The 26141-nt window shown below is 41.3% G+C and overlaps 1 protein-coding gene across 8 annotated transcripts in view; it reads left to right on the top strand.

Moving 5' to 3' along the window:
• tnrc6ba (trinucleotide repeat containing adaptor 6Ba) overlaps nucleotides 1-26141 on the top strand; it is a 149218-nt gene that overhangs the window by 14933 nt on the left and 108144 nt on the right. For 3 of the 8 annotated variants that reach the window (XM_078531788.1, XM_078531789.1, XM_078531794.1), the window contains 3 exons: nucleotides 10966-11036; nucleotides 11828-11927; nucleotides 23684-23752. In XM_078531788.1, the coding sequence (XP_078387914.1) occupies nucleotides 11874-11927; nucleotides 23684-23752 (123 nt within the window). In that variant the 5' untranslated portion in view covers nucleotides 10966-11036; nucleotides 11828-11873. The remainder of the gene's footprint in view (nucleotides 1-10965; nucleotides 11037-11827; nucleotides 11928-23683; nucleotides 23753-26141) is intronic. The other 5 variants (XM_078531795.1, XM_078531791.1, XM_078531796.1 and 2 more) reach the window with 3 other exon arrangements.

Here is a 26141-nt window from a genome sequence, read left to right as displayed (position 1 = left end):
ATACTGCACTCCATCCCCAATTGTAAAATGGCACATGTACAAGATTTAAAAAATTTTAACATGTATAATTTCCCAGTTATAAGTATATCAACAATACCTGAAATTTAACAGGTTGGGTTGCATACTTGTTTTCACTGTAATCACAACCAAAACATAATATAAGATCAAAATCACCAGAGTAATTTACATGTAAAAAAATGTTTTACTTAACACCATTATGTGTTTAACAAAAATATCATAATTTGACAAGCAATGAAAAGAACAACATATTTCTTCTTCCTCCCTAATTGCTTTCAATTAACCTATATGGCTCCTTTATCTTTCTGCCTGGTTTTTTCCTTCCGTTAGTTTGACTCTGCTCTCTCAGCATCTCTTTGACTTTGACTACCAACTCCACTTAATGGTTGGGTCTGTGATATGGATTGATTTCTCTTAATCAAAACCCTGACTCACTTTGCTCTACTGGTGGATTCTGTGATACTGGCAAACTTTCAGTTTCTTTGTGACTCTCACTTTCTGACTTTCACTTTGGATCGTAGGAGGAATTTGGATTATAGGTTTCTCATGCTGTCCCTTTGTTAGATTTCCTCTTTGAAGCAAATGATCTACATGACACTGATTAGAGTCTCTCAATCTTCACTAGATACGTAAATGCACTTAGTCTATTTAAAACAACAATTACATACTTTTCCTTATCACCTCATTGGTTTTTCATCATGACCTTCTGACCAGCATTGAACTTGTAAGTTTCATATCTGGTGTATCATGATTTATCTTGACTTTGTCTTGCTTTCCTCTTACTTTGCTATTGATGTCAGGCTTAAGAAAACCAAACGTTGTCCTAGAAGTGTGTTTAAACGCTAACTCGAGTAACCTGTGGTGTCATTCTATAAGAGTACAGAAAATTGTCCAGCCTGTTTCAAAAAGGAACATGGAAATTAATGTCTAGCAACACAACTAGCAAATGCTCCTGCAAATACCTCGTCATAATCTGTACATTTCTTTTTGCAGCACCATTCAATGCTGGGTGATATGGTGGTATTAGACTGTGTTTATTAACTCATTTCTTACTCAGAAATATTTCAGCCTCTTCTGATGGACCATTACCTGACACCAACACCACTGGCAACCCATAAATTGCAAACCAGCTTCTCCAAAACCTCAATAATTTTGGCACCTGTGGTATTGGGCATAGACTCAACATTTATCACTTGCTCTTGCTATTAACCGACAAAAACAAAATACTCATTCTCAATTTTAGAATAATTTTGCCCTGACTTTGCTAAGGTATGTGAAGCGTACTTTACAGGCTTCTCCACACAGTCTTCTATGTGAGTTAACACCACACCTAACCCCTGTGGTGAGGCATTGTACGCTGAAACCAGTTGTTTCTTGGGACCATAGTAGGTCAAAACAGCATCACTAGTCAGTACTTAATTTACCCCTACAAATGCTTTCTGACGCTTCACAGACCATTCCCAATCTATTCCATCTTTCAGCAGTTGATACAGTGGATTGAATGTATTAGATAAGTTGGGGGATGGACTTAGAAGAATACACAACAATCCTTTTGAATGTTTTAAGTTATTCTTTGTTCTCTGGTCTCTTTACTTTCAAAATCCCATCAGACAACTTCTGTGGTGATCCGGATATGTTACACTTAACACCACGAAGCAACATTTGTGCTTTTTAGCTTTGATGCCAATTTCTTGAAGTCAATCTAGGACTTTGTACATTCAACCTTACAATGTGCTCTCTCTATGTCTTACTGCTAATTACAATGTCGCCTAAGGAGCAGCACACTCCTGTCATCCCACTTAGTACCTGATCCATGATGCTTTGGAACACTGCGGTTACCAAATTTGGTACTGATACAACTCTTTGTGTGTTTGAATGGTAAGCAGTTCCTTGCTCTTGTCATTCTTGTAATTCTAATTGCAAATATGTATTTGACAAATCTATTTTACTGAACACCTTTCCATTGGCTAAATTAGAAGACAAATCTTCACTGGCAGGCAGTGGGTAAGTATCATTCTCAATTAGTTTATTTACTGTTTCTTTATAATTTCCACATTTGAACAGACCCTTCTGCTTTTTCAACTACCACATGGGTGCAACACATTCACTCCCCTTCACCTTCTTTAATGCCCCTGTTCTTTCTAATCTATTCAGCTCTTCACCTGCTGCTTCAAACTGTGCTTATGGCACTGCCTAATCTTGAAAAATGTTGGCTGTACATTGTTCTTTATCTTGGCTTCAGCCTTGTGATGCCTACTATAATCATTTGGACTTCCTTGCTCAAAGACCACTTTGTACTTTCTTAGCACTTTCTTAATGGCAGACATACTCTTACTGATTCCTACCCTTAAATAACTCAGCCCAGTTTAACCATATTTTCTTACACTAACTCCTGCCGACTAGAAAGGCGTCAGGATTGGTTGCGTATGCACACTCAGCCTGCATTGCAGCACCGGTGCATGCGCAACTGATCCTAATGCCTTTTTGTTTGGCAGCAGGAGTATCCGTTTCGTGGCAAATCCCAATTCCTGCTCAGCTCGGCTGGCTCATTTGTTAATAAATGGGGCTCTTAATCCGAGTCATTGGCCAATGAATTTTTTTCAATTATTTTTTAGTTTTGCGGTGAATAAAGGCCCTGTTGTGCAAAAATTATAAAGTGTTAACAGGGGGCCTTCTGGGAGAGCCTAGCTACCGAAAAATACATTTATTTGTAGAAAATAATAAATGTTAATAAATATTGCAATATTGCAACCCATACATTTTGATGTTTCTCAAAGTCTTTTTGATAGGACTTCTTGCAGATGCTATTAAGAAAGCAATACCTCAATGTATTTCTGTTGCAAATTTTAATAACAATGATTGGCAAATGGAAAACATTTTGAGGAACCGTCAATCCTAACATGATTCTGTTTAATTTACTCCCTAATACCAGTTTTCATCTTAAAACTTAATTTAGGATATCTGTCTAATTGCAAATGATAAAATGAGTTATAAGACAGCACCTGCTCTTAAAAGCATCTCTCACTTTCTGTGACTAACGCTGCCTCTGTGCATGTGCCGGAAGTGCTCTTCCTAGTGTTACGGCACAAATAAACGCAGCCGTTTTCTTAAGTAATTTCCTTCCCATTAGGGTGATTTTGTTCCCTTCTACTACTACCAATTGGAAGCAATAGGATGCATCATCACATTCCACTCTTAACACTAACTTCACCTGACACTGGAATACTGTTATTGGAATAACTTGTCAGTTTCATACCAACTTTGCGTAAGCAAAAGTGACTTCTGCTCTCCTCCTGAAATAACAGATATGGCTGCAGCTGTATCAATGATGAAAGTAAGTTGAGAATCTCTAAGTTTCTACTGTGGGTGTTGGAATTTTATCTTTATCCCGGTTACTCTCATCTTCCATGTGCTGTTTTTCTTGCTCTCTGACTAAGTATAACTCTTGATCTTCCTGCCCGATAGCATCAACTTCTGTTTCCACATTGTCCATACGTGTATTCAAGCATTTCCAGATTCCTCAATTAGCTTTGGATCTACCAATTTGATTGGAAATGGGGCATTTAAATGTTTGGTGGCTACCATGGCAGTGGCAGCATCTAAATTTCTGTCTCTGAGATTGTAAACTTGGCTGCTGTGGCCTGGATCTCGCTGAAATCTTGTGGATCTCCCCTGCTGGCTCAGGAAAAGAGCTCTCTTGCAATCTGCAACTATCTCTTTCTGCCATTTCCATGTCTGTGGTATCACCACAGGCCCTCCTTTCATGTCAGCTTATTGTTTTTGCGCAAAAGCTTGGCCTGGATTTTATTGTCCTTTAGGCCTCCTATAAATGTGTCTCCAAAGCTGATTTCTAGGTTTGCACCATCCCCACAGTGACAAAAGAGTTTCTTGAATTCAAGAATGCAATCTGCAAGAGTCCCACTTGGCAACTGCTTTCTTTCATGGTATGCAGGGCCGCTGAGGGTGCAACATAACAAAATACTCAGATCTTGCAATATATTACATTCAGAGTCAGATTAGGTACATATCTGGAATAAGAATAAATTAAAAGATATGGTGCAAAGGTAGATAGATGGGGTTGAGATTTGCAAAAAGAACGGGAATGAAATGTTCTTGTTCCCCCCCCCCACCCCTCAACCCTGCATTTTTATCTTGCTTACTATGCCTTCTCCCTTTTTCTAATTCAGCAAAATGTAACAATAGAAGTTAAAGTGCGTGGGCAGTAACTTAATTACTTAATGGTACCTCTTGTGATTATAATACAAGATTTACTAGCAAAATGCAGTTTTCCCCCTCACTTATGATCAACTTTCCAGTTGGTAGTAATGTTGAGATAATGAGCTTCACAGCACACCACCTTCGTATCCTAGTACCTACTTCTTGTTTTGTCATTCAGGTCACCTGTCTGGCTCCCTCTTGATTCCTGTTGGGTTTTGTTAATGGAGAAGAACATTTGCTGATGTCAGATAAGGTTGTCTCGAGTTCTCAGTCTGACCCTCCGAGGTGTAGAATTTCATTTGATGGCTGGTACTGTTATTGTTGTCCCTTTCCCATTGTAGTTTAACGGTGAATTTGGAGTTTCTTCGTCCTGGTAACTTTCTTCACTGTTGTGAATGCATTGACTCCTGGAGTATTGGCTTCACAGTTGGTGGCTGGTTTCCAGTATCTCACCCAAGTGGCTGTTCCTTTGTGTAAAGATGAATTCTCATTTATATAGTGCCTTTCATGACTTCAAGATTTTCCAGAACATTTTACAGCCAATTGGGTACTTTTGAAGTGTGGTATATGAAATGTGGCAGCCAGTTTGCACATAGCACTGTACCACAAACAATTTGGTAATGACCAGGTAATCTGCTTTAGTGGTGATGGTTTAAGGATAAATATTGGCCAGTATAGAGAAGGGAATTTCCCTGCTTTTCTTTGAAATAGTGCCGTGGGAATGATTTCATTTAAGAGGGTAGACGCAGCCTCGGTTTAATTTCTCACATGCCTCCAACAGTGCAGCACTGTCCCTGGACTGCACTGAGTTACGTGAGCTTATACTAAGTGTCAGCGTGCTATTCAGTCATGGGCATTCCACCAATATCCATATGCAAACCATCTGAGCTCAGCTAATTATAGATAGGTCATAGACCATCTGCAACTTTATGGCTCACTGTATTCACTCACTGAGCACATCGGAGAACTTCTTCTGTAATTTAAAATGGCCTATGCAAAACTCCTGGGGGAATGATGGAATGCTGTTTGAGAAATCTGTATTAAGGTTGGTTTATGTGATGTACAAGCCCAAAGTTGCAAAGATGGCAGAGGAGTTGGGAAGAACTTTTTGACCAAGTGTTTTATGGAATAAAAGGGAGTAGCAGACAGTCAGGGTTGATGTATGAAGTGGAATCGCATTTGTTCTGCTTTCTAATGCAACCAAATGGCATTGTTTTGGAATTTGAATATGTGATGGCATAGTGGGTTAGCTTGCTTTGTCATTCCAACAGAAGCCATGTATTTGTTATAAAGGTGTTGTCCCAGTTGAAGAGCACTTAAAATTCTACAATTCTATTAAAGGGTATGGGGGAAGTGGATAGGACTGAATGGACAACTTTCAGCGAGCTAGTTAGTGCAGGAGTACGGGCTAAATAATAATCTGTGCTGTAAAATTCTATGATTAACTTTGGGAGAGTCCCACAGGAGTGGCTGCTTAATTCTGTGCACTTGTTCCCTGATACCCTGAATTTAACTCCCAAACAATCTTTGCAGCTTTGCACCTGAGAGAGAGAGGGGAGCATTTTCATCAGTCTGGTCCCATGGCTTGTTAACCTACTGAAGTCCTATGACTTCATTATCTATTTCAGCAAAGCATTTCACAGTAAATTAAGAGTAATAACCACGTGAAACACTATTCTTCAATCTTTGTGTATAACAAAGCCTGAATGAAGTTTTGCAACATAAATGATTAGTGGAGCTTCAGTACAAACTCCTGTGTTGTGTATGTTCGTAAATAACTTGCTTGCTGTTGTGCAACTGTCTTGGCCATAGTGGTGCTGTTGCTAGGCTTTTAGCAAAGTCTTATGGTAGACATGTGAAGGTTATGTACAGTGCTAACTTCTTTAAATAGTTTTTCCGTAGTTGTAGGTTTATGAAAGAATGTAAATAGGAAGGAGGAGTTGGAAATTTAGACTTTTCTCATATAGAACAATGCAGTTTATGGGGTGGTATGATGGTGTTTTAAATGATAAAAGAATGGACATGATAAAAGCAGATTGTTTCCAATTGTGAAAGGATCTAGAACAACATGCTATAGAACCAAGATTAAATGTGAGGTTTGAAACAGAGCAAGAAAAACTTCGCGGAGTTATGAGCTGCAGAATTCATTTTCAAGGTTAGTAGTTGAAGAAGTAAATGTGTCAACATTCAAGATTAGATTAGCTAGATGGACGACGGAAAATGGGATAAGGAGATGAAAGGATACAGGAACAGTTGACCCCAAGTGGTCAATCTTGATGTGATTTGGTCAGCAGGCTGGCTGGCTATTCAGCCGTCAGGAGGGGCAGGTGTAGGCTCAGGGCATCACAACTAAGCCCGACCCTGTTCTCGAACTAAGCCCTAAATGCACTTTCTAGCAGGAGTCACTGAATAATAATCAATTGATATTTTCTTTCTTGAGCTTAGAAAAACTGAGGCCAAACTGTTTCCTGGCTGAGATTTTTATTTCCAGAAAAACGTCTTTGATTTCAGCTGTGATAATATTCAAAGGAACCCTGTGGTTTGTTCGCAAACTCTTTCAGGATGTGTATTTTAATTCAAACCGAAGCCTGTGCTTATGGCAGCCAAGGGGTTAATAAAGTTCTGCCTGCACTGCAACACTCGAAATTCCAGCCTCCATTTTCTCCTGAACAGTTCCCTCGTCATAATTCTTTCAGTACAGTGTCGTGAAAACTGCACAGGTTGCTGCTTCCTTTCCTTCTCTGCCTCCTCCACCTTCCAATGACTGCAGTCTGTTTGGTTATGAGGTGGGCAAACTGCCAAGTATGTGTGACAGCAATTAAACGTATGCAAAGCAGTGTTGTATTTTTGGGAGGCGGTGTCTGCGAGCGACCATTCATCAGGACCCCAGCACCCAGCGAAAACTGCTTTACTACAGAGAGAGGGAGACAGAATTTTTGTTGCCATTTTTCAAGTTCCCGCTGTGTTGTGTGCGTGTTCATGTGTGTTTTATGTTTTGTTTTTGTTTTTCTCTCCCAAGTATTTGGCTGGCTTTCAACCGTCGGAGAGCTCTTTTGTCCTATTTTACCGTTGTCTCATTGGTTAAGACACGCGCTCGAGATGGGTGAGCGTTAAAATGGGAATGAAAAAAATGCAATGGATTTTTAAAAAACGAATGTACCCTTCATTGGGGGTGGGGGCTGGAATATAAGCCGTATTTAGGAAGAATCTTAGTCAATAGATCCTTACCTCTACAATTTTTTCAAAAAAAAATTTGTTTCGCATTTTATTACCAAAAAGAATAACAACCTGTTTGAGACGTGGTCTGCATCATTAATTGGGTGAAATGTTTTTCTTTTTAAATGTGGCTTTATTTTACTGTGTATTATTGGTATTTATATTTTTGTGCAATTTTAAACATTATGGTACTTTTGTGATTAATTATCATACTATTGGTTACTTTGAGGGCACAAGTTCTTTGCAAAATGTTGCCCTCAGAGTAATAATTAAAGCCACCTGTATTTGCCACATATTGCATACTTTATATTGTCCCCTTTTTCTCTTTTTTTAGGATCTTTGCACACCTCCCTCACATTACGCTATGCCATGCATTCCTTTTTAATATAGATTTTGCCTCTTTTTCCTCTCTCCCCTGATGGGGTATAGTTCCACAGGCACCAAGTCAACCCTGGTATTTCACCCAATAGCCATTCTCTGAGAGTGAATCTTGCCTGTGAGCAAGGTCAGACTATTTGACTATAGGAGACATCACAGTTCTTACCTAGCAACCACACATACACACTTTCCAGCCAGAATCCCTGGACAGCAATCAGGAGCCAAGGCTGATTTACTTTCATTTCCCTCTCCCAGGAGCACTGAGGCCAGTTGTAATATCACCTGGCTGAGATGAGCTAATTTAGTAGGAATAATCCTGCAGTTTAATGGTTTGGAAGGCTCAGCTACACGCCACCTTTGCTAACTGATTATTCAGAGGAACTGAAGTCCTGGTTTGGAGCCAGTGGTGAAATATGTGAATAAAATGATGTTCACATTGAGGTTTCCAAACCAAAATGTGCAGTATTTAGGTCAGTCAGCAGCAAATATTCTCCTGTAAAAATGCATGCGATTATTTTAGGAATCAAGGAGAGCATTCACAGAACATCATCGTCTTGGGAGGTTTCCCTCTGGTTACTTGCCTCCTTTAGAGGATTGAATTGATTGGCTTGGGTCCCTGATAGGCTAAGAAAACTTATCTCCAGAGTGAATGAGGCTGTTGCCCGCTGTCAATCATGCATCATGACTCGGGTGTCATCATAGAGATAAAATATATCTGATACTTAACCAGATAGAGAAAGTGAACTTGCAACATGGCTTTCAGATAAGGCAAGTGAAGCAGGGGCAGGGTTGTGAAGGCAAATTGAAAGCAGATGTTGAGAAGCATATTTTTATATACACACACGGTAATCAACAGCTGGAGCAGGTTGCCAAGAAATGTGGTTAGGGCCAGGACACACATACAGCTAGATGCTATAACGGGAAGTGCGTAGGGTTGGTATTTTGGGAGAGTGAATATAATGTAATGAAGAACTTTTCATTTAGATCGACCTGAAGATTCTTGTTACATGCTGTTTTTTTATTTTCTCTGTTCCCTGAGGACTGTTGGGCCATGTACGAACTGATATTTTGAGGTGATGGGGTCAAGATAAATAAAATATAATCTAAATACTTGTATTTTCCTAACCAGCAGAATCACTTCTCTGAAAATGCTTCAAACCAATCACTTGAAAATTATCAGTAGTAGTTTTTGACTTGGACAGGAATACCTTTTCACTGTTTCTCGTGTAATATACAGTGTAATTATAAGTTAATTGAACATTTTTTATTGATTCTTGGGATTTGAGTGTTGCTAGCAAGGCCGGAGCTTTTTGCCTATACATGGTTGCCCTTGAAGAGGTAAATAGTGAGTGATCTTGATCTGCTGCAGTCAGTCTGGTGAAAGTATGGCTATAGTGGAACTTCAATAATTGTGTTCCCTTACATCTACTCTTGTCCTTTTAGGCGGTAGATGGGTGTGGGTTTGGGAGGCATTGTCAAAGAAGCCCTGGCAAGTTGCTACAGTACATCCTGTAGATGTTGCACACTACAGCTGTGGTGTGCCAATCGTAGACGGAATAGATGTTTAGATGCTGACATTTAGAATTTTATCAATGAATGTGGGAAAACTCATGCTTCATGTACCACCCTTGTTTGTGTACTGTAATTTGTGTGTTAGACAGTAGACAGCAATGAGTAGTAAGTAGGGTTTTTTTTTAACAGGAATACTCAAGGCATGGTTTTAAACCTTCAAGCACTGCTTTTTAATTCCTGCCAGTTGCTTTTAATATATGCGGTGTTGTCACTGGAATTTCTGTATTGCGTAAAAGTGAGGGTGGGAAATTTGCATACTGTGCCCACTTGACCTGGTTAAAGAACTCTGTACAAATACAGATTTTGAGATTCCAAAATTTGAAAAGAACACTTTGAACCTTGCAGGACCACTGTGAGGTGCATGTAGTAACGGGGCTGTTTCTGGTGGGAACAATTTGAGATGGTGAATTAAGAGATCACGCATAAAGCACGTTGCACAAATTCAAACTGTATGGGCTGACATATTGTCTTTATCAGTATCAACAGACACTATAATGCTCAGCAACTAATCCAGATACAGCTTATATTATTGAAAATTTAGTTTGCTGCCTTTTAGTATGAAAGAAAGAATTTGTATTTATACAGTACTATTCAAATTCTTGGGGCATCCCAAAAACACTTGGCAGGCAACAAATTACTTTTGGAGTGTAGTCACTCATTTTGTAGGAAAATGTCATTGCAAGTGTGACCTAAATGTGCCCAGCAAACTAGGGTTGTTTGTGATAATAGGAAACCACAGGTCGAATACATTATAAGCAAAGGTATCAATTGAAATAAGTGGCAATTTTGGATCACAGACTTGGATAGTAAGTATCTGGAAAAAATAGCATTGATGCTTGGTGTAATTGAAAGATGTGCATATTTTCAGTAATTCATATAAAAGCTTGCACAGGGCAAGTGACCAGCATAAGAATCAGAATTGTTCATCTGAGTCTCTGGGAAATAGTGGAAGGATTATGACCATTCTTGGCTGTGTTCATGAAGGCTTGTGCTTTGGACCAGAAGTTTCAACATTGAAATCAAGCCACCACTGACATTAAATATGTTTCATTGGATGTTAGTTTCCCATTAGTTTCTTGTTAAAGAATGAATGAAAGAATAAATAAGCTTGGACTGGGGGTGGAAATAGCAACCGAACTTGAGCACAGCATCAGGCTTTGCTATGATTTTCAGCTCTTCTCTCTGCTCCCCAACCACCTTGAGTAACTTGTCATCAGTCATTGTCAAGGATTGCACATGAAGAATGGGTACCTAGGCAAAGCGCCAAAATGGATGGCTTGTGGGACCTGAAGAACCTTTTCCTGTTCTTGGGTACAGGAGGGCTGTGCATACTTCTGGAATGTATCCACCAAGGGTGTCTTCAGGGAGCAGGAGTGAGAAAGGAATCACGGCAACAGCAATGAGTGCATCAGCTGTTTAATGCTGTGCAAAGTGAATGTTTAATTTGTTTGACCTTCCATCAAAATGAATGGGTTTTGGGTGAGAAATCTTATACTGTGCACAGATGGAAACCTGGTGAAGTAAATAAAGTTTGTTAATGATCTTCTATTATTTATGTTGCAGAACTTTTGCACCATATGTAGTCAGAAGAGAAGACCTGTTGGGCTGTAGACGCCCTTGAAAAACTGTCACGGGTAAAATTTACATATTTTTTTAAATAGGTAATGGTGAATTGTTTTAGGTGTGAAAGAGTTGCTTCCATCAAAGCCCTATTACATATTGCGTTTTATACCATCTGGCGTAGTAACACGCCAAAGAGAATAGAAAGTTTCTGGTTCAATGAATGATGTAGAATTCTCGGAGCTGCAGGAGTAATGCCCCCTCAATCAATTACTAATTGAATTTTGTTTTCTTCAAAAACACTTAGTTCCTTCTCAAGTGAATTTTTAAAGGAAAGATGGAATGGTAAAGTTTACATTTTGTTCCTGTACGCTTGGCCCACTGAAAAACTGCATGTGTGAAATAAACTTGGGCGATTTCAATCTATTTCCTAGTAGGCATGGGTCCATAAATCAGGACTGCTTCTCATTGGTCACTTAATTGGTAATGTAATGATGACTGGTGTTGCAAATGGAATAAATGTCGCATCAGAGTGCAGTAGGTCATCAATTTTCTGAGGTTGGTACTGAGGTATATTGATGAGGCAAAATAGTGTGAGCTTTCCTCTGCAAATGTATTGTACATGACCTGGGAGGGCTGGATCCTGAGACAGGGTGCCTGTTTCCCTGATTTGAGCATAGACAGTTGTAATAAGGTGGGGGAGGTGATAGGGTTTTGGGGTTCTCAACTTTATTGTTTGTAATTGTGGGACAGGTGTGTGTGGGCTAAGAATATAAATGGTTTAAATAACCCTTTCATTTGAGGTGTCTTTTTGATAAGATGTTTTTCTCTTCTAACCTGTTGAAATGTTTTTCCTTCCAAACAGTGTTTGTACAAAAGTGTTTGCGGATATTTGCACAGAAACCCTTCTCATGCAGGTTAATGACGGGTCAAGGCGCCAGGAAGCGAGTCTCAAGACCTTCATGGTAAGGGTGTCCCTGTTGGAGTTTCTCAGCTGGATTCAGAACAATTTTTATGGTTATTTTGAGGATTCTATTAAAGGATTGTCCAGGGGACAATGTGTTGGTTTGGATGTTTTCGGCTGGGACAACGCTAGGAATGCTACAATTAAGATTCACACTCTGGAGTTAAGAAGGGGGAAATCATTCACAGTTCCCAATAATGGGCGGTGTTCCGTGACCCCTGTTGGAGGTCTTGCATTTGTGGACATGGATAGGAACATGGTTTGCTGTGATGCATGAGTGTTTGCAGAGCTGGCCGTCGCACTACATACATACAAACGTACAAACAAGGAGCAGGAGTAGGTGATTCGGTCCCTTGAGCCTGCTCTGCCATTTAATAAGATCATGGCTGATCTGATAGTAACCTCAAATCTGCAACCTGCCTACCCCCCCGATAACCTATCACCCCCTTGCTTGCCAAGAATCTATCCACCTCTGCCATAAAAATATTCAAAGACTCTGCTTCCACTGCCTTTTCAGAGAGAGTGTTCCAAAGACTCACGACCCTCTGGGAGAAAACATTTCATCTCATCTCCATTTTAAAAGGGTGATCCCTTTTTTTAAAAAAGTGACCCTCAGTTCTAGATTCTCCCACAAGAGGAAACATCCTCTCCACATCCACCCTGTTAAAACCCCTCAGGATCGTTATCTTTCAATCAAATCGCCTCGTACTCCTAAACTCCAGCAGATACAAGCCTAGCCTGACCAACCTTTCCTCATAAGACAACTTGCCCCTTCCAGGTATTAGTCTGGTAAACCTTCTCTGAACTGCTTCCAATGCATTTATATCCTTCCTTAAATAAGATGACCAATACTGTGTACAATACTCCAGATGTGGTCTCACTAGTGCTCTGTTTAACTGAAGCATAACCTCCCTACTTTTCTATTCAGTTCCCCTTGTAATAAATGAAAACATTATATTAGCTTTCCTAATTACTTGCTGTACCTACATACTAGCCTTTTGCAATTCATGTACTAAGACACCCAGATTCCTCCCAGGTCTGCAATCTCTCACCATTTAGATAATATGCTTCTCTTTTATTCTTCTTGCCAAAATGGACAATTTCACATTTCCCACATTATACTCCATTTGCCAGATTGTTGCCCACTCACTTAACCTATCTATATTTTTTGTAACCTCCTTATGTCCTCTTCACAGCTTACTTTCCTACCTATCTTTCTGTCATCAGTAAATTTGGCAACCATCCCATCCATCCCTTCATCCAAGTCATTTATATAAATTGTAACCAGTTGAGACCCCAGCATTGATCCCTGTGGCACACCACTCTTTACATCTTGCCAATCTGAAAAAGATCCATTTATGCCTACTCTCCGCTTCCTGTTAGCCTGCCAATCTCTATCCATGCCGATATGTTACCCCCTACACCATGAGCTTTTATTTTCCGCAACAACGTTTGATGTGGCACTTTATCAAATGCCTTCTAGAAATCTTAAACACAGTATATCCACCGGTTCCCCTTTGTCCACAGCACATGTTACTTCCTCAAAGAACTCTAATAAGTTGGTTAAACATGATTTCCCTTTCTCAAAACCATGTTGACTCTGCCTGATTACATTGAACTTACCCAAGTGCCCAGCTATAGCTTCTTTAATAATAGCTTCTAACATTTTCCCTATAACAGATGTTAAGCTAACTGGACTTTAGTTTCCCGCTTTCTGTCTCCTTCCCTTTTTGAATAATGGAGTTACATTTGCTATTTTCCAGTCGAATGGGATCGCCCTCGAATGAAGGGAGTTTCGAAAAATTAAAACCAATGCATCAATTATCTCATTAGCCACTTCTTTTAAGGCCATAGGATGAAGTCCATTAGGACCCGGGCACTTGTCAGCCAATAGCTCCAACAATTGACTCAGTTCCACTTACTTCTCTGGTGATTGTAATTTTCCTGAGTTCCTCCCTACCTTCCATTTCCTGATTTATAGCTGCTTCTGGGATGTTACTTTTTTCCTCTATAGTAAAGTCTGATACAAAATACCTGTTCAATTCATCTACCATTCCCTTGTTTTCCGTTATCAATTCTCTAGACTCACTTTCTATAGGACCAACGCTCACTTTGTTAACTTGTTTCTTTTTAAAATATTTATAGAAACTCATACTATCTGCTTTTATATTTCTGGCTAGCTTTTTCTCATACTCTAATTTTTCCCTCCCTGTTAATCTTTTAGTCATCCTTTGCTGTTCCTTATATTCTGTCCAATCTTCTGGCCTTCCACCTATCTTTGCACAATTCTACACTTTTTCTTAAAGTTTGATACTATCTTTAACCTTTCTAGTTAATCATAGATGGTGTGTTTGTCCTTTGGACTTTTTCTTTCTTGTTTGAATGTATCTATTCTGTGTATTCTGAAATAGCCCCTTAAATGTTGCATCTCTGGTGACCTCTCCTTTAACCTAACTTGCCAATTCACTTCAGCCAGCTTTGCTTTCATGCCCTCATAATTGTGCTTATTTAAATTTAAAAATGTAGTCTCGGACCCACTCCTCTCTCCCTCACACTGCATGTAAAACTCAATCGTACTGTGTGAACATGAGAAATTTGGACAAAAAAATTGTCTTAATTTTGGTGGCTTGGATCCCTTGTGAAATGTCTTAACCAGAAATATTACCTTTTGATTGTTTTTGTATTTGGCTAGTTGTAGTTCTGGGTGTGGGGTGCAGTTGATGATGTTATGTATTTGGTGTACCCACATGCTTTGCCATAGAAACATAGACAATAGAAGCCGGAGTAGTTCACTCAGACCTTTGAGTCTTCTCCACTATTCAGTATGACCATGGCTGATCCTCTCTCTCTCAACACCATACTCCTGCTCTCTCCCCATACCCCTTGATGCCTTTAGAGTCTAGAAATCTATCTATTTCTTTCTTTAAATATATTCAGTGTCTTGGCCCCCACAGCCCTCTGTGGTAGAGAATTCCACAGGTTCTCTGAATGAAGAAGTTTCTCCTCATCTCAGTCCCAAATGGCTTACCCTTTATCCTGAGATTGTGATCCCTTGTTCTCGACCCCTCCCCCCAGCCAGAGGAAACATCATCCCTGCATCCAGTCTGTCCAGCCCTGTCAGAATTTTATACATTTCAATGAGATCCCTGTCATTCTTCTAAACTCCAGTGAATACAGGCCTAGTCGGCCCAATCTCTCCCCATACGACAATCCTGCCATCCCAGGGATTAGTCTGGTGAACCTTCGCTGCACTCTCTCAATGGCAAGTATATCCTTTCTTAGGTACGGAGACCAAAACTGCACACAATACTCCAGGTGTGGTCTCACCAAGGCCCTGTATAGCTGCAGTAAGTAGATTGCCACACTGATATCACTGCCATATCTCTCATTGTTTATCAGCGCAATCTACTCATTCCCAGTTCTGTCTTTGGGAGGAGTGAAATTATGATGTGAATAATAGGGGAGTAGGGGATTCTAAAAGTCAAACAATCTGGTCCACTCCTAGTGGTTTGTTGAGGATTAGCTTTGGTAGATGACTGGGAGCAGGCTGCCATCCATTATGGCCTAGGATGTGATTTTGTAGCATTGGGGAAGAAATACCTGAGATACTTATTGTTCTAGGTAAATATCCAAGTATTGTTGGAGTTTTGCACAGTATAACTTTTGAAAAAAAAAATCAAAAGCTTCACTGCAATTCTCTTAAATCCTTAGGCTTTTTATCTGTTACAATATCATAGGAGGGGAGCGTCAGGAGATAAGATTATGACTGGGTTTACATATTGAATTGTTTAGTATAGTTTATTTTACTTGGTTGAATATCTAAGAAGTTAAGGGAAATTGACAATTGGAAGAATTCTATCTGCTGTAAACCAGCCTCTCACAATTTGTTCCATCCTTGCCACTGAGTTAAAAGGCTGAGGTTTCAAATGCCACAGCAGGACTTCAGCACAACATCCCAGTGCAACATTCAGGAATGCTATCATAAGAGAGAATCAGAAGATGGAGTGGGCCACATGGCCCCTTTAACCTGATGTGTGATTTAATTTTATGGCTGATCCTTGGCTTCAAAATCCCAGGGAATGCGCAGCTTGGATTTCTGTCAGTAGTCTTGAATATACTCAATGATTAACCATCCACAGCCCTCTGGGCTAGAGAGTTCCAAAGATTCACAATGCTGAGTGAAGAAATCTTTCCTCTTCTTATTTTAAAATGGTCAACTCTTATCCTTTGACTTTAACCTCTAAATCTAGACTGCCCAGCTTGGGGAACAACCCCATAACATCTACTCTGTCAAGGGTGCTTAGAATCGTATATATCTTTTTAGATGGGATGTTGAATTCTGCCTATTTCAATGATTAAATGGATATTCAGGATCTCTCAGCACTATACAAAGAAAAACAATGAGTTCCCCAGCCAGTATTCCTCCTTCAACGAACAACAAACAAGGCAAAACTTGGCATTTGTTTCACTGCTGTTTGTGGAATCTTGTTATGCATGTCAGCCATGTTTGCCTACACAACCATCCTGCACTATGAAGTAATTCATTGTATGTGAAGAGCTTTTCATGTACCTAAGATATTCTGAGGTGCTGTATTATTGCGAACCTTTCAATCTGCTAACACTCCACTTTATCTGTCAATAAAATGATTTTTGTGTTGCGTGATTGTTCCTTCTCCGTACTGAGTTTCATGGCTTGTGTTACTTGAAATAGCATATTTCGTGAACTTGATGGACTGAGTGGAATTTGAAGACAGACCTCCCACCTCTGTATCCCAGAATTGATGGGGTGGAATTTTTTTTAAAATTCGTTTGTGGGATGGGGGCATTGCTGGCTAGGCCAGCATTTATTGCCCATCTCTAATTGCTCTTGAGAACTGAGTGGCTTGATCATTTCAGAGGCCATTTAAGAGTCAATCACATCTGGAGTCACATGTAGGCCAGACCAGGTAAGGATGGCAGGTTTCCTTCCCTAAAGGACATTAGTGAACTAGATGAGTTTTTACAACAATCAACAATGGTTTCATGGTCATCATCAGGCTTTTAAGTCTAGATTTTTTATTGAATTCAAATTTCGCTATCGCCTCCGGTAATCTCCCAGTAAAGGTAAGATAATCAATATACCACAATTGTCTCAAAATAGTTATATTTTCTTCTCTCGTCAATTTTAAATAGGAAGGTACAGAACCACAAAAGATAATTTCAAGCAATTGACTGTTCCCAGAGTTCAAGACAAAATACATACAGTCCAGTATTTGTAATCCCTCAATTTATTTTACTCACTAACTGCCTGCCCAACTCCTCAAAATTGCTGTTGTTAATCAGACTTGCTGCCTCTCCAAAAATTCATTTGAAATGTTTAGTATCATTGATGTAAAATAATTCTATCTGATCGGCTCACTCATCTCCCATCTGAGCTTCGTGCCATACCCTGGGCTCATGCTAAACACTTTCTTGAGGTTCAGCCTTGTACCTTTAAGGATCGTGAGTCATCTCTGAGCTTCATTTTGTCCAGTATACAGAAGTCCAAGCTTCTGTAGTCTCTCCTTGAAGCTGAAGTGTCTGACGCCAGATGTTGGACAGGTAGCCCTTTAGTACCCTTTTTTTCTAATAACATGATGTCCTTCATGTAATGTTACCCAGAACTGTTTTTTTTATTCATTATTGGAATGTGGGTGTTGCTGCCAAGGCTGGCATTGTCCATCCCTAGTTGCCCTGGGTTTGGTACAACTGAGTGTCTTGCTAGGCCACTTCCGAGGGCAGTTAAGAGTCAATCACATTGGTGTGGAATTGCACGCAGTACTGCATAGACTCAGAATCACACCTTGGGATTCAGATTCTATTCCAGGCACTGTACAACCCAGATTTCTATTTGGCTTATTCACTGCTGCATGTGGCCTGTCCACCAATATCTAACATTTTCTGTGCAGCAACCAGCAAAGTCGTACATTTTTGTTCTGATTTTCTCCAGTTCCATCTCCTCCTACTGAAAGTGTTCAATTGCTTGATCCCTGTTTGTGTTTCAATAAAGTGTCAATTTTTCATTGGTAATCCTTGATGTTGACTGTTATCTGGCTATTTAACTGCTGGAAGCATTACAGACGAGCCCGATCCTGTCCTCGGTCCTTGTCTGCATTTTCAACACTGGGGCCTTAGACCAGCTTTCCTTCTCCTGATCTAGGGCCCTATCATTCCTACCACCGATCTAGTTGACTCAGTACAGATCAAGAATTGACTCTGGGATCTACCTTGTCTGGTTAGCTCAGCCATTTCCTGGATAAACCCACTTGACCAGTAGTGAAGCCTTGAAAGAACTCTTTCAATGTTGAAGTAATTTACCTTGGAATTTTTTTTTGATGCAATGGTAATTTTATGATATTGGGCCTGGGGGCATGAATTGTTAATCTACACCTTCCAACGTGTGCCTGGTGTTAATCAAAGTAGCATTGACATTGTGGGGATGCCTAACAGCTTCCAGCTCTAATGGTGAGGAAACATGAGACAATGACACCAGTGTAAAGAGCATGAACTAGAGACAGCTGGTTTGAAGGAGTTACTGAGCCTGCGTTGAATTAATATCAGTGGAAATGAATTATCGATGTGAATCATGCTTCAGTGATCGTGTCGTTTCAGCTGTCTCTCCCTGTTAATTCCAGGACTCCCATATCATGATTTAAGTTTTCCTGTGAATTTACGCCATGAACCAAATATAGAAATGAGGAGTCTGTCTGTACTCTTAGCAAATACTGCAAATTTGTTTATCTAAGACTTTGCAGGTATAAACAGCTGTCCTGTAGTTTCGTCAAGTGGCTCTCGCTCATGGATGAGGTTGGACCGTGACTATTGCCAAGGTGTCATTCCTGGCTCCTTGGTAGCATTCTCGTGGGTTCCATTTTTGTTTTCATTCAGTCATGAGATTTGGGCATAGCTGGCAAGGTGAGCATTTATTGCGCATCCAATTGCTACTTAGTACGGTGGTGGTGAGCTGCCTTCTTGCACAGCTGCAATCTTTGTGGTGAAGGTACACCCATAGTGCTGTTAGGGAGGGAGCTCTAGGACTCTTACTCCAGTGGCGATGAAAATGGTGATGTATTTCCAAGTTAGGATGGTGTGTGACTTGGTGGGGAACTTGTAGGTGGTGGCGTTCCCATGTGCCTGCTGCCCCCTTGTCCTTTTAGATGGTAGCAATCGTAGGTTTGGAAGGTGCTGTCTAAGGAGCCTTGGTGAGTTCTTGCATTGCATTTTGTGGATGGTACACGCTGCCGCTTACTGTGTGTCAGTGGTGGAGGGAGTGAATGTTTGTAGATTAGGTGCCAATCAAGCGGGCTGTTGTGTCCTGGATGGTGTCAAGCTTCTTGAGTGTTGTTGGAGATGCACTCATCCAGGCAAGAGGAGGGTATTCCACCACACCCCTGACTTGTGCCTTGTAGATGGTGGACGGGCTTTGGGGGTTCAGGAGGTGAGTTACTCGCCACAGAATTCCTAGCCTCTGACCAGCCACAGTATCTATATGGCTAGTCTAGTTCAGTTTCTGGTCAGTGGAAACCCCCAGGATTTTGATAGTGGGGGATTGAGTGATGGTAATGCTATTGAATGTCAAGGGACAATGGTTAGATTATCTCTTGTTGGAGATGGTCATTTCCTGGCATTTGTATGGCGTGAATGTTACTTGCCACTTGTCAGTCCAAGCGTGGGTATTTCCCAGTTCTTGCTGCATTTGGACTTGGACTGCTTCAGTATCTGAGGAGTCGCGAATGGTACTGAACATTGTGCAATCATCAGTGAATATCCCCACTTCTGACCTCATGATGGAAGGGATGTCATTGATGAAGCAGCTGAATATGGTTGGGCCTAGGATACTACCCTGAGGAACTCCTGTAGTGGTGTCCTGGAACTGAGACGATTGACCTCCAACAACTACAACCATCTTCCTTTGTGCTGGATATGATTCCAGCAGGGGAGTGTTTTCTCCTGACTGCCATTGACTCCAGTTTTGCTCAGGCTCCTTGATGCCACACTTGGTCAAATTCTGCCTTGATGTCAAGGGCAGTCACTCAACAGCTTGGCTAGGGCACAGCAAGTTCTGGAGCACAAGTCTTCAGTACTGTTGTTGGAATATTGTCAGTATCCAGTGCCTTCAGCCATTTCTTGATATCACGTGGATTGAATCGAATTGGTTGAAGACTGGCTGTGATGCTGGGGACCTCTTCGAGGTAGCCGAGATGGATCTTGGCACTTCTTTTGCACTGGTGTGCTGGGCTCCCCCATCATTGAGGATGGGGATATTTGTGGAGTTTCCTCCTCCAGTGAGTTGTTTAATTGTCCACCACCATTCATGACTGGATGTGGCAGGACTGCAGAGCTTAGATCTGATCCTTTGGTTGTGGAATTGCTTAGCTCTATCCATCACTTGCTGCTTATGTTGTTTTGCACGCAAGTAGTCCTGTGTTGCAGCTTCACCAGGTTGACACTTCATTTTTAGAATGTCTGGTGCTGCTCCATTGCTATTTCCAGAGCCTACTTCGATGCCGGGTGGTTCATCCGGCTTCATTCCTTTTTAGGTTTCAGTGGTTTGATTAAACCAAGGGGCTTGCCTAAACCAAGGGGCTTGCCAGAGCGCATTTAAGAGGCAACCACATTGCTTTTGATCTGGAGTCACATGTAGGCCAGACCAGTTAAGGACATTAGTGAACCAGATGCGTTTTTACAACTGTCAGTGTTCGTCATCATTAGACTTAATTCCAGATTCAAATTTCATCATCTGCCATGGTGGGATTCAAACCCTGGTCCCCGGAGCCTAATCCTGGGTCTCTGGATTACTAGTTCAGTGATAATACCATTACGCCATACCCTCTGTGCTATGGGAGATGCCATCTTTTAGATGAGACATTAAGCCAAGGTCCTGATAATCTGTTAGGTGGACATTAAAGGTTCCATGGTGGTTTTTAAAGAAGAGCAGGCTAGTTTTCCTAGGTGTCCTAGCCAATATTTATCCCTCAAATAATATTAACACAGATTGTCTAGTCACTTATTTAATTGCTGCTTTCAAGATCATACTTTATGTAAGTTGCTGCATTTCATACATTTTCACAGTGACTGCACTTCAAAAATACCTCATTGTCTGTAAAGCGCTTTTGGGCATCCTGAGGTAATGATGAGTACTATAGAAATGCAAGTCTTTCTATTCCATCTTATGAAACTTCACAGGCTGGTTGCTATCCTGATCCAGATATTAGTAGCAGTAAATTTGAAGTTGTTGCCAATCTGGGGAGAAGTTGAAGCAGTGTGGAGGGAGGGAGAGAGAAGAACAAATGTAATGAACTTTGATCTTTTGATCCTCACCTTTCCACCATTTCACCTAGTGATCAAGATGTGTTGAGGGTGGGATCATAACGTAAATCTGGTTTGCTTTGCTCCGATGAAATAATCAGAAACCTTAACTACTAATATTATGAGAAACAGAAATAATTGGTTTCTTTGAAACAAGACATTAGTTTATTCTTGTAAGTTTGTAGACTGCCCACTTCAAAACTGGACTGTTTGTCGAGAACTGTGCTGGTGATACACCTCCATAGCAACTTCCTTTTCCATCCATTCACTGCATCACATCAGTATTGCTGCATTTATTGACCTTAATATATATTTTTTGTTTCACAGTCACCTGTGTTTTCCCTGGTATCTCCCCACGTTATACATGGTTTCCTTGTTTACCACCAACTATTTTTCTCCTTTTCTGAAGCTGCTGACTCTTGCTTGGGTACTGGGCACCTCCTGATGCCACATCTAAGTGCTCATTCTACAGGTGTAAGCATGGAGAGTAAACATCAGCAAACTGTTCTCTCATGGGACAATCAGAGCTGAATCTGATGCTGGTCCACACATGCGCTTTTCAGAAGCGATTCATTGGATTGTGATCAGCACTGTGAGCTCCAGTTTATTTCTCCCCTATTTCAGGAATCTTCTAACACCTTGTGTGTTTGTGTGTGTGTGTGTGTACACACCAACAACTTGCATTTATGTAGTGCCTTTAACATAGTAAAATTTTGCATGGCACTTAATTCACAAGGATGTTATTAAACAAATTTTGTCACCAAGCCACAAAAGGAGATATTAGGACAGGTGACCAAAAGCTTGATCAAAGTGTGAGGTTTGAAGGAGCATCTTAAAGGTGGGGGAGAGATGGGAAATTTTATGGAAGGAATCCCACAGTTTAGGGCCCAGGCTTGTTGGAGCAATTAAAATTTGTGATAGGCAAGAGCATCTATGGTAGCCATTTTGTGTGCAGAAAGATCTTGGCAATTGCAATGAAATTAATAACCACTTAATCATTTTTGTGGCATTGGATTAGGCAAGATTTTTCTCTTGTCTCCAGCTGAATGCCACACTGCTTGTCATTGTGGGATTTTTAACACCTAAACCTAAAGATAGCATCTCCTTTTAATCCTCATCTGAATGATGGCCTCATAATAATTCAGCATTGTAATGTTAATCTAGTTTGTGTGCTCAAGCTCAAGAGTAGGGTTTAAATCCACAATTTTTAAAATCTTTCACAGGATGTGGGTATCGCTGGCAAGGCCAGTATTTATTGCCAATCCCTAATTGTCCTTGAGAAGGTGCTGGTGAGTCACCTTCTTGAACCACTGCAGTGCATGTGGTGTAGCTACACCCACTGTGCTTTTAGGGAGGGAATTCCAGGATTTTGACCTAGCGACAGTGAAGGATTGGTGATATGGTTCACTGGTTTGGAAGGTGCTGCCAAAGGAGCTTTGGTGAGTTGCTGTGCTGCACTGCAGCTTGTAGATGATGCACACAGTGGCAGCAGTGTGCAATTGGTGGAGGAAGTAAATGCTTAAGGTGGTGGATGGGATACCAATCAAGCAAGCTACTATGTCCTGGATGGTGTCAAGCTCCTTGAGTGTTGTTGGAGCGGCACTCATCCATGCAAGTGGCGAGTATTCTGTCAATTCCTCACTTGTACCTTGTAGATGATTAAAAGGCTTTGGGGAGTCGTGTGGTGTTACTTGCCATAGAATTCCCAGCCTCTGACCTGCTCATGTAGCCACAGTATTTATGTGGCTAGTCCAGTTCAGTTTCTGGTCAATGGTAACCCCCAAGATGATGCTAGTGGGGGGATTCAGTAATGGTAATGCCATTGAATGTCAAGATGAGATAGTTAGGTTCTCTGTTGTTGGAGATGCTCATTGCCCGGCACCTGTGTGGCGCAAATGTTGTTTACTATTTATCAGCCCAAGCCTGGATATTGTCCAGGTCTTTCCGCAATCCTTCTGATTCATGAGATTGCCACCAACTGAGCCAAGCTGACACTATAAGATGTGACACTGATCATTGATTTACAATGTTTCTTTCTGATAGATCATGTGGGTATTGTAATAATTAAACCAGTAGACTATGGATCTTGGATCTGTGGGGTTAGTACCTTCACCAGCTCTTGAATATTTTATTACCTGATGTTGGTCCAGTGTCTTGTGGTTGTTGCCAGATCTTTTCTTTTTCCCTTTCTTTGTCTTCCTATTATCATCTTTTTCACTCCTCTCTCCGTTTTTCTCTTCTTTTCTCTTTCTGCAGTGCTGCTTCTCTCCCTCCCTTTTCACTTCCTGTAATCACTTTTACAATGTCAAATCTGACTTGCCCTACCTTGTCTCTAACTCTTCCACTTTGGTGGTGTAACCAATGGGCCCTGGCCTTTTACATTGCCTTTTGAGCAATGACCTGAAATGACCTATATCCTCCTGTTTCCAGGAGATGGAGAAGATGACAGAGGAGCTGCACATACTGACCAAGGAACAGAATGTCAAGACAGAGATTCGGGTAGGACATTCCTGTAACAGATATACCTGAGGCTTTTCTTTCCAGTAGTTAGCTCAGTTCTGCTGTTACATTATTGCTTTCTAAAGTTCAGAATAGGTTTCAGCTTTCATGCTGTTCTGTTCTTTTTTTGGTGCAAAATGGCATACTAACAGGATGCAGCTGATAACTGTGATAACATATCCTGTGAAACTGGCTGCTGGGAAAATGAAAAGGATTTTCCTTAATCTAATTCACCGCCACCCCCGCCCCCCCCTCCTCCAACACCTTCCAGGGCAAGATGTCCTCGCTTTTTGTCTTTGTGGCTGCTTGAAGTATTCTATAGAGACTGGGTAAGACATAAAAGTTTCAATCAGAACTCCCATTAATCTGCATAATTTGAGCTGTTGATACTTATAGATGTTAATGTCCTGATTTCGGCCTTAACTGCCGATGAGATAGCAGCTCGAAGAGCCTCTAGGCCCCTTGAAATTCAGAAGGACTAACCAGTAGATAAGAAAGAGGAGGCGGTCACACCCAGTAGATTAAGTACCTCAAGTCCGGTCAGTGGTCAGGGTCAGCAGGGTGTGACTGCAAGTGAGGCAGGTAGAGGGATCCTGTGTTCAGGAACAGAGGAGCCTCAGCTCTTGACCTTGTCCAACAGGTACGAGGTACTTGCTCCCTGTGTGGAAGAGGAAGAGGGCTGTAGGGAGGATGAGCCAGCTGACCACGGCACCGTGGCACAGGAGGCCATTCAAGAGGGGGGAGCAAAAAGAAAAGTGGTAGTTGTGGGGATTCTATAATTAGGGGAATTGATAGCTTTCTTTGTAAGCAGGATCGAGAGTCCCACATGGTATGTTGCCTGCCCGGTGCCAGGGTGAGGGACATCTCTGACCGGCTTGAAAGGATATTGGAGAGGGAGGCTCCAGTTATTGTGGTCCACGTCGGGACAAATAACATAGGTAAGACTAGGAAAGAGGACCTGTTTGGGGATTATCAGGAACTAGGAACTAAATTAAAGAACAGGTCCTCAAGGGTTATGATCTCCGGAATACTACCCGTGCAAATTGGCATAGGGACGCGAGAATAAGGGAAGTAAACATGTGTCTAAAGGAGTGGTGCAGGAAAGAGGGGTTCCATTTCGTGGGGCACTGGCATCAGTATTGGAACAGGAGGGATCTGTACCGTCGGGATGGTCTCCACCTGAACCGATCTGGGACCAATGTTCTAGCGAAAAGGGTAAATAGGGTGGTCAGCAGGACTTTAAACTAGAAAGTGGGGGGGGGAGGGAAGGATAAAACTCCAAGAAGTATGACTAATGGGAAACAAAGCAGCAGGTTAGCGTGTGGTAGGGTGGATTCAACTTCATGGAAAATTATGAAAAAACTGAAAAAAAGGAGAGCCCAGGAGAGGCTATTAAAGTCTCCAGAACACAAAATAGGACAGAGTGTTTGGAAAGGGCTAGGAATCTAACTTCAAGCACATCAGATAAAGGGACGACAATGAGAAAGGGGACGGGAAATACAGGACTGAAGGTGTTGTATCTGAATGCACGCAGTATACGAAATAAGGTAAATGAGCTTGTGGCGCAGATTGAAATTGGCAGGTATGATGTGGTGGGCATTACAGAGACATGGCTGCAAGGGGATCAGGACTGGGAGCTAAATATCCAAGGATATACATCCTATCGAAAAGATAGGCAGGTTGGCAGAGGGGGTGGGGTTGCTTTGTTAGTAGGAAATGAAATTAAATCGATAGCAAGAAATGATGTGGGGTCAGATGATGTAGAATCTGTGTGGGTAGAGTTGAGGAACCGCAAAGATAAAAAAACCATAATGGGAGTTATGTACAGGCCTCCGAACAGTAGTCAGGATGTGGGGCACAAGATACACCAGGAGATAGAAAAGGTGTGTAAGAAAGGCAAGGTTACAGTGATCATGGGGGATTTCAATATGCAGGTAGACTGGGAAAATCAGGTTAGTAGTGGATCCCAAGAAAAGGAATTTGTGGAATGTCTACGAGATGGCTTTTTGGAGCAGCTTGTGGTGGAGCCCACTAGGGAACAGGCAATTCTAGATTTAGTGATGTGTAATGAGGCAGATTTGATAAGGGAGCTTAAGGTGAAGGAACCCTTAGGAGGAAGTGACCATAATATAGAATTTACCATGCAATTTGAGAGGAAAAAGCTGGAATCAGATGTAGTGGTATTACAGTTGAATAAAGGCAACTGCAGAGTTGAGGGAGGAGGTGGCCAGAATTGACTGGGAGATGAGCCTAGCAGGAAAGACAGTGGAACAGCAATGGCAGGAGTTTCTGGGAGTAATTTGGGAAACACAGCAAAAATTCATCCCTAGGAAGAAGAAGCATACTAAAGGGAGGACGAGGCAACCATGGCTGACAAGGGAAGTCAGGG

The sequence above is a fragment of the Cetorhinus maximus genome, chromosome 29 (genome assembly GCF_964194155.1).
Source record: "Cetorhinus maximus chromosome 29, sCetMax3.hap1.1, whole genome shotgun sequence".
In the NCBI taxonomy this organism is placed as follows: Eukaryota; Metazoa; Chordata; class Chondrichthyes; order Lamniformes; family Cetorhinidae; genus Cetorhinus; species Cetorhinus maximus.
The sequence above is the reverse complement of the archived record's forward strand: the minus strand, read 5'-3'. Positions and strand labels throughout refer to the sequence as shown.